Genomic DNA, 9,305 nt, shown 5'->3' with positions numbered 1-9,305 from the left:
TCTTTCCCTCTTCAGAGAAGAGGTTCACTGCAGGTGTTCATCTCTTCACAATCCCCTTTCACAGACAAGTAGCAAACAGGTAACACTGCAGCCTCTCGGGAGAAAACAAGGGGACAATCTCTTGTGTTCAAAATTCCATCACTGAAATCCAAGAACACGTTTCCCAGAAACTAACTATCAAAACAAAAACATTTCCAAAGAGCATTAATTATTCTTTAGTTGTGGAAGGCACATACAGGAAAGGAAGAATTTTCCTCTGCAGAGGAAAAACAAGACTATTTTTGAATGGCAGCTGTACACACATTTGTATTTTCTCCCACAAAATCAAGAACACTCCATTTAATTAATCTAAACAATGAAACTGATTAATGTGTTCAGTGAACTGCATTTTCTTTGCTTTTACATTTGCATAGCCCAAGTGAAATAAACAGTCAAAACTGGGAATAATAAATTAACTGAATTTCACAAGCCAACTGCAAATTTTAGAACACAGCAAACAAAACATTGACAGCAGAAGAGAGAACATGCACCAAAGTTGAATAAAAATTTGTCTGAGAAGCTTTCTCTGAATGTTATAGATGTCCGAGTAGCTGGATTCACATACACACAAAGAAGGAACATCTTTTTTTTTAATCTATTCCAGGCTAATCTAGGCCCAAAATGAAGAAAATAATAAAAAAAAAAATCTTACATTTTACAACAATTTTTATAGTGCAAAGCTATTTATGTCTTCTAATAAGCAGGAGCATTAACTAGACAGTTACATGTTAAATTTTGAGAACCACCAAACAACAGCTAGACTAATTCTTAAAAAATGGAAATCAAGTTAAACTGAAATGAGCTCATGAACAGGGGCAACACAACATATGACAGATGCTACAAAAGATTCGACTGGACATTAGAGCTCTTCTCCCAGCTACATAAAAACAAACTGAAATAGCATTCTGTAGCCTCAGTGGAAGCCTACAAGAATTCTGATGCACTTAAAATGGCACTTTTTTGGCAAGTTTGTTTTCAATCAGATTGGACAACCAATGCAACAGAGTTAATTCAAGGGAAGTGACAAGTGGAGGGAATCCTGTCCCGGCTGACTCCTTAGCACCCCACGAGCCCCATACCTGTGCACGTCTGACACGGTTCGGGTCTCAGACAGCTGTGTACATCTCATCTTCTAAATGAATGTACGATGGGGGCTGGAAGGGGAGATGCTGAGACAGCAGAGGAATATCTTAACCTTTATTGGCATGTAGACTAGTCCTGGGATAACGTGTTTTGGTTTGGATTTTCCTCCCCTCAAATTTCATTGTGCACGTAGTCCAGGTGTAAAGGATATAACAAAGGACTCATGCAAATCTCCAAGGGAAGTGAACAAAGGAGAGGATGAACAATTTAGCAGTCCAGTAGCTGTAGTTCAACTGTAGAATGCTATGAAGAAAGAAAAACAGAAGTGGAGTGTCCTGGTCTAAAAAAAGTGATTTATCTATTTCAGGGTCAAAAGGCGGACAAAGGCAAAAAAGAGAAGTGATACAACCAGAGCACTGGCCTTTAAATTCTCACTAACCCAAATTTCAGGCTGTTTCCAAAATAATGGTTTATAACTGGAGCCGAGAAGCGGACAGCTCTAAGTACCTCAGCCTGAAGAAGCAGCGAAGATGCCACAACAGCTGTGTGCCACACACCTTTCAGTTGTAAGGTTGTCTTGAAATTTTAGTTGTGCTTTAATTCATTGAATGTTCTTCATCTACTACATTACTATTTTTGGTACACTCCCTTTTCATTAAGGGTCAGTTCTTCCTCTGATTATAAAACATTTTTTCCATAATTAAAATCAACACACACAAATTTCAAACACATTCTCACATTTATTATCTAGTTGCCAAAAGCTTGTGGTGTCTCCAAGTACAGGTAAGCATCATGGAGAAAGTTAATTTCATGCCAGTGTGGTTCCTCTGATCTACAAAGAAGGCTTCAAGGTACAATATGCAAAACTTTCTGTCACTGAGGCAGTGAATTCAAGAAGACAAAGCTATGAATGATAAACTAACTTAACTCATGTTTCTCCTGATATGAAGCAAAGCAAAATTCCTTACTCTGGACTATGAATAAATCAGCTTTGGGTGTATAAATAAAGGCAGAAAAAGAGAGATAGAGACATATCTTTCAAATATATTCATGTTCCTTCCTCTCCAATTCAGGCAATACAAGTGGCAGTCCTTTACATGTACTTTTAAATAGCGGTAGACAGAATAAATATAACCCTTCAGTAGCTTCCTGTTAAAGTAAGCTTTTCATCAGCCATAAGAAAACAAAACTATGTTCCCTCCTTTCTTTTATATTATTCATCAACTGAATGAGGAAAAATAATACAAATAACTGAATACAGATAGTAAACTTAAAAAAACCACAGAAACTAAGATAAACTACATTTCCATATAACACTCGAAAGAAATGTAAAAAGCACACCACACCGCCATACATTATTATCTTGGCTACATAATAAAACTACAATATGGGTGAAAAATGAAAGCCAGGATAAGGGTAAAAAAAATTACTGCTCTGGGTACTTTACAAAGGGGCTTGCTGAGCATCACCACCATTTGTCACTGCAGCCCAGTAAGAATCTCGGAGTTATCTGAAAAATTTGACATCTGATCAAACGTTTTTTCTGGGCCAGCGCATAGCAAAACAAGGTAACTCCTCTTTCACTCCTGTCCAAGATCTCAGCTCAATATGGTACGCAACTAAAACAATGGCTTCTTCGACGACAAATTCTTTTTTCAACTCCACGCGATAGAACAGTCTTAGTTCCATCTGTAACTGGAAGTAGTACGCTACCAAAGGACTTTTCTTCCTCCTTCCTCAATATCCCCCTTCTGTGGCCAAGCCTTTATGCTGCTAATCCATGCATTGTCTCTCAGCATCCAAGAAATGGAAGAAAGCAAGTTTTTCATAACTGCACCAATTGTCCCTGAGGAGTAGGCAATATTCCTTGAAACCTGCTTCCCTTCACTTTTTTTTATATCTATCCTTAAAATAAAAATGTGTTAAAACTTAAATCTCAGTAGCAGAAATATCCTAACACACCTAACACACCTCGTATCCTAGTATCTTCTAACACACCATTTGCCACAGACAAGGCATCTCATTTCTAAACCAAAGGTCTAGAATAACCTAATAATTTCTTTCATATTTTTATCTGAAGGCTCATTCATAATCGGATTAAAGGCACGACACCTTGCAAGGAACACTTAACACACCTTACAAAGATTTAACCCTTCCCGTAAGCGGCTAACATCGTTCTTTTCTGTTCTGCATTTTAGTGTTTGACGCACCAAATGACTGATCAATGGAAAACATTTTACCACAGAAATAACTTATTTCTTCTCTAATTGCTTAAAATGAGCCTACAATTTTAAAGTAAATCCATATCTTGAAATAGAAAATTTGAAGGTATTGATTGCTCCTTTTTCAACTCTAATAAAAGAATAATTTGCCTGTCTAAAAGACAGACACCATCTCCACAGTGAGACACTGCAGCTCTATGATCTATAATCACTTCATTGCTAGAAATAATCATACAAAATTTGAATTTAAAAGCACATTCTGACTAAGAATAGAAGGATTTAGAATTTAATAAACATTTTTAAATGTCTCTACTTACTCTCTATCTTCCTATCACCAAGAAAACAAGTGTTTAGTACATGCGTAATTATTAACAGTAAAGTGAAATGCCCCCAAAGTGAAAACGAACTTGAATAAAGTGAACAAATAAACATGAAAGTTTTACAAATAAAAGCATATTTTTAATGGAGAAAAGACCAGAAAGCCAGATAATTACTGTAACAAAAGCTATCTTTTTCCACTTCAAGCTTGCAAGAAATCTCACTCAAAATGAGCTTTGCATTTTTCACCTGCAGACTATGTTACCCAGTTTATGGTGTCCAAACATGTGAAAACCGCAGCACAATTCCAGCTTGGACTGAATGTGGTTACATGCTCCACTTTAGAGTGCCACAAACATCCGGCCCCATTCCCAAGCTGACTTCCGGTCCGTGTAAGCATTTATTTTTTTAACTAACACTGATTGCAAACAACACTAGAGAGCAAATGTGAACCAACCTGAATTCAGTTAGAAAAACAGCAGCTGAAGAGAACAAGCTGCCTTGAGAAGTTCAGAAAAGCACGCACATGCCTGGCAGTTCCTTCGGAAGCTTCTCTTTGCCTAACAAACTGGTCCCCAAGTCCCTCTGGAGCAGTGATTCCAGCTAGGTCATAGCATATCTGAATACACAATTTGATCCCTTTTGATAGCCCTTGAACTGATACAGCTTGACCTTTAGACTCTTTGCCAAAAGCCACTAACAACCTTATGAACTTTCTGAAGTATTTAGTCTTGTCAAGACGGTAGCTGACAACCCTCTTAACATCCAACATATGCAATGAGCTTTTCCAAAAAGATGTTAATGCAGAAGGAAAACATACACAGATGAAAATTCAAAAGCACTTTTGTTAAGATTTCAGAGGGGCCATAGCAACATTTTTTTCCCCCGACAAGACGACACGTAGAAGGGCTCTCCTACTCAGGCACACTGGTCTGGGTTTACCTGACTGATGCCTTTGTTACGGTTAATAATATGCTAATAATACACCTTTGTTATCTGGTTAAAATTGCATCTATTGATGAAAATTATGATAGTTAGTAATTTGCCAATGGGACGACTGTCAGACATACAGAGGATCCTTAAGTTTCCAAGCCATGAACAGTCCCAGGACTGCTTACTCTTAAGATTCCGTATCTTCTAGACAGGCAAGTTTCCACAAGGAGAACTGTCACTCTGTTATATATGTTAAACTTCTGTTTACTCTCTTAAAGTAACACTTCTGCAAAAACAGAGAAGAAACTTTATTTAATATAGACTTACAGTAAAGCAGATTTTGTCTCAAAATACACAGCCAGTATTTTCTCCTTCCTGTTTCCACTCAAGCTTTGGCACTTCAGTGAAATGTACCAAAAAAACCCAGACAAGCTGCTTAGTGTAACAAACAACCAAAAATAACATCTAAGGGTTTATTTGTAAACTCTGCCCTAGTCATACAAACACTGGAAGAACACTAGTGAGTTCTGTATCTGAGGCCTGGTACACGATCTTAGGAAGTACTTCAAAGTGAAACGGTGGTTACCTTAAGGACACACTGTACTCTGGATAAAAGACGCTTTTATACTGAACCCAGGTCCCAGCTTCCTCTTCTGTATTCTGGTCTTCTACTGAAAAGAGATTGAACGATGCGAACCTTCTTACAGACACTTGTTGGAGATGCACATCTTTCAAGTGCTTTTTCTTCAGAACCTTTGAAATGAAGAACAAATTAAGTGTTTAGAATAAAACTTTCAAGAAAAGAACAAACACAGGCTTATTTAACTGAAGAGGCAAGTCTGGAACCAACTGTAATAGCTATGAATAACTAGTCCAAGTATGTCAAGAGAAAAATAACAGTGGGCTAACAGATATATAACAGATGGTAGGGGTCAGGAGAACGAGTTATGAATTTATTATGTCTCAAAATATATGTCTAAATAACTGTAAAGCAGATGTAGTGTGTTCATAAGGACACATGTTCATAAGCACAAAGGTGCTTTTTTTAACTCCAGCTCCAGCAAAGCCACATCAGAATTGGAGAGACAGACTGGGTTCTTCCCTACTCTCCAGTCACCACTGTGAAGCTTCCTGTGTCACTCACTGTCCCTAGAGATGAAAAAGCCTGAGTGATACGTGTTCGCCAGGCAGACCATTTCCCAGCTTAGGAGCCCACTGGTGCACACTTGCAGAACCGCTCCCAAAGCTGCCACCTGTCCCAGGCCCCGGACTTCCAGATGCCCCAACTGCACATTCCCCTGCCAGGGCCCCATAAGGGGACTGATGCATTCGCCAACCTCTACATGATCCCCAAAACACAGCGAGAGCACCAAGCTCAGAACTAAGAGACTGAAGAATTCAAGGCAGTGGCAGAAGCCAAATGCGGCCACACGCACTTTGTGAATTGCTAAATGATCAAAACACTTGTTCAGGGAAGTGAAAACAAGGGCTCTCGGTCCTGCACAGTCCACTGCACTGAACCGCGTCTTCAGGGAGCAAGGTTTCAACACCTTTGTGCAGCAAAACCCGGCACCCAGCTTCATCACACAGAAGACAAAGAGCATTTCCCTGCCTGACAAAAAGTTTTATTCTTTAGGTCAGTGATGCGGAAGCAGAGATGTCCTGGTTTTAACTTCTTCCCCCTAACACTGGACAGAATACATAAATAATTGCCATTGCAGTCTTAAAGTGGAAGTGCACGAGCAGTCCACAGAGGTACAAAAACGTAAGAGCAGAAGAGAAACTCAGAGTATAAATGGACAGAGCTGCAAGGACCAGCTCCACTGAGCAAGAGAGCACCCTGCTTTAGTTTCCTGCCAACGTGAGCTAAATCTGAAGTCCCGTGAGAAGCAGCTCTCCAGAATTACACAACTTGAAATGGCAGCTTCGAATATGTGACATGCACAACAAAATAAAGGGTCAGTGATTTTTTTTGTTGTTGTTGCTGCACCCAACCTTTGTCAACCATGCTTTAAGTGGAGACGCCCTCACATCCCACAGCCTTACAGCTTGGTGCCATGACCTGTTATTTTGCAGGATACTTGAAAAGACCGCACAGGTGAACAGAGCAATTGTATTTGGGATGCTGCCTGTTTCTAACCGCAGGGCGGATGTTATCAGGCTTATTGCTTTTGGACCTCTTTTCATCAGCAGCTCTCAGTGTACGAAAGGCACCGGCATTTTCAGCAAAGAACTAAAGATGGCTGTGTGCTGCCTGCACTAGCTCTTACACGTCTGTAACGCGTGGGGAAAACCTAAACGTAACTGAGAAAACAGAGCACAAAGGAGGAATACGGAACATTATTGATATCAGACTCCGTAGCCAGTATCAAAGCAAGATCAAGGCTTCTCAGCAGAACAGACACAATTCTTGAGTTTAGTGATGGCAAAAAGAACAAGCTGTGATGGGGACGGACTCGATAGACACCACTGATCTTTGGTTGGGGCTTGTGGCCTCTCTCTCCTCCCCCGGTTAAATTTCAGCTAGGTTTCTCTGCATATTTTTATTTTAAAGAATTCCAGAAGCCTTGTTTCATTCTCTTCAAGACCATCTTTTGGTGCTGAAAGACCCTGTCTTCTGCATAAGACCTTTAGAGGTGTACACGAGCATTGAGCTTGTACACGGGTCAAACATACAAATATTACCTACATAAATATTTTAGTTTCTGTAATGAAAGATTCTCTTCCAAAAAACTCCGCTGAGTTACACAGCACTGACTGGAATACTTTGTACATGCCAGAAATTTTCTACATAATCAGCTACAGCATAACCTATAACTGCACCATCTCTAAATACTATCACTAGGACTCTGCATTATTTATTTAACAAATCATTTACTGACCAAATAGGTTTATTCAACTGTAAACAATTTACAACTGTAAATAATTTACAAGCCAAGACTAACAAAAACATGGCAACTAAGAAAAACATCGGCATCCTTCACAGAGGAGCAGGAAGAAAATCAAAATCGGTTTGAAGTTCTGTTCATGAAATAAAAATAATTAAAAAACCAGTACTCTGTCCTCACTTCAGTGTTTACTTTTCAGTTCTGGAAGCTGAAGAATATCAGCAGCTGAGCAAGACTTCACGAGAAGAGCAAGAGGAAGGTACGACCAGGATAAATATATAAAGCTCAGATTTCAGGAGAATTTTCATTCAACTTTCTACAGGGCGCAGACGTACACATAGGGAGCAACCTAATTTAGGCTATTCCTCTAACTTCCTTCTGAAAAACTACAGCCTGGATAATGCCCTCGGTTGCTATGCAGATTTCCAAACACAGCCTTAGAGAATTTATTCCAGTCATGTATACATGCACACTACGTGTTAACTTACCTTTTTCTTTTCCCCAAAGTAAAAAATATTTTCCTTGATTCTGAGAAGCTAAGTTTAAAATTATCGCCAAGCTTCAAACTTGGTACATGCACAAAACATTTTATTGATGAAGAGCACGTAGGTAATTACGCAAACCCCTGGTTCTTTATGCTAGCTTCATAGGATACCTGAGAAAAGGGCTTTTTTCTTAATTAAATCAGCAAGCACGCACTCAAGCATCCTTACCACAGCGAAACAATTTGTGTATGCACTGAATGAAAGCAAATTCAATATATAAACACACCACAGAACTGATTTTGCGTAAGGTGTTATTAGAAGCAGTATGAAAAGCATTTTTAAAAGCACTGAAAGCAACCCTTTTGACAGTGCTCCTTTAACGATGGGTATAAAGGCGGGTTGATACTTTCTTCCAATCCATAGATAGATCTGAGCATCTCAGTAGCAAAGAGCACGGAACTGACTGTTACTTCAGATGTATTAGTAAGATTAAATTGATCCCTGCTCAGTGTACCACACAAAAACCAACGGAAAAGCTGAAGAACATGTGAAAACCCAGGGACTCTGCGGAGGAAAAGGTCACAGACACACGTAGTTTGAAGAAGAAACAGAAGCCTCCTCCCCAAATACCCACCCGCCTCCCCCACTCTACTAGGCGAAGTTCTTTATGAGTTTAAGTGACAAGGACATGCTGCAGGCAGTATATTGAACAGCAGTAGCAGCCAGTACAGCCGCCCAGCGCATCCTATAAAGTCTGCTAGCATGGAAACTGGCGAGCACCAACCCTGCATTCCTACCAGTACCTTGGTATTTCCTGCTTTAGAGTACAACAAACCAGACGTTTGTCCTGTTGCACAGGACTGGCGAATTTCCACACCAAAACGCACACAAAGAGAAGCGCCATATGAACCCGCACGGGCCCCAGCTCCGTTACTGCAGCCGCGTGTCCCTTTCGGCCCAGTTGCCACCATCAGCCCCACTGCCAGCACTCCGCCTCCTGCGCAGCGCTCGCGATAGGCAGCTCCAGGCACCCACGTGCACAAAACTAAATATTGAGGTGAGGACCCTAAACACCGCCTCCGATAGCAACTCATGAAACCATCGCGGGTTCTTCACCTGCCGGGGAACGTGGTCCAACCTCGCACCGCTCCCCAAGGTTACAGAACAGCATGGAAGGCCCGAGCTGCCCGCGGCGCGGGGTCACCGCTTGCTGCCTCTTCCTCACCCTCCTGCAGGCACTACCCTGCTGCTCACCAGGGTTCCGCTGCCCAACTCCCCGCGAAAGGCAGGCTGGAGGGGGACAAAGGGCAAGAACCGGGCCGCTGCCACCCTAACCA

The 9,305-nt window shown here is 40.8% G+C and overlaps 1 protein-coding gene across 1 annotated transcript in view; it reads right to left on the bottom strand.

Annotated features, from left to right (window-relative positions):
* Positions 1-5,348, bottom strand: part of CAMKMT (calmodulin-lysine N-methyltransferase) — a gene marked incomplete at its 5' end in the record, with an annotated part of 171,828 nt that extends 166,480 nt beyond the window's left edge. Inside the window, one exon of the mRNA XM_010134923.1 lies at positions 5,182-5,348. Coding sequence (XP_010133225.1) covers positions 5,182-5,348 — 167 coding nt within the window. The remainder of the gene's footprint in view (positions 1-5,181) is intronic.
* Positions 5,349-9,305: the final 3,957 nt, after the last annotated feature.

Source organism: Buceros rhinoceros, unplaced genomic scaffold, assembly GCF_000710305.1.
Source record: "Buceros rhinoceros silvestris isolate BGI_N320 unplaced genomic scaffold, ASM71030v1 scaffold2344, whole genome shotgun sequence".
Taxonomy (NCBI): Eukaryota; Metazoa; Chordata; class Aves; order Bucerotiformes; family Bucerotidae; genus Buceros; species Buceros rhinoceros.
This window is presented reverse-complemented; position numbering and strand designations above follow the sequence as displayed.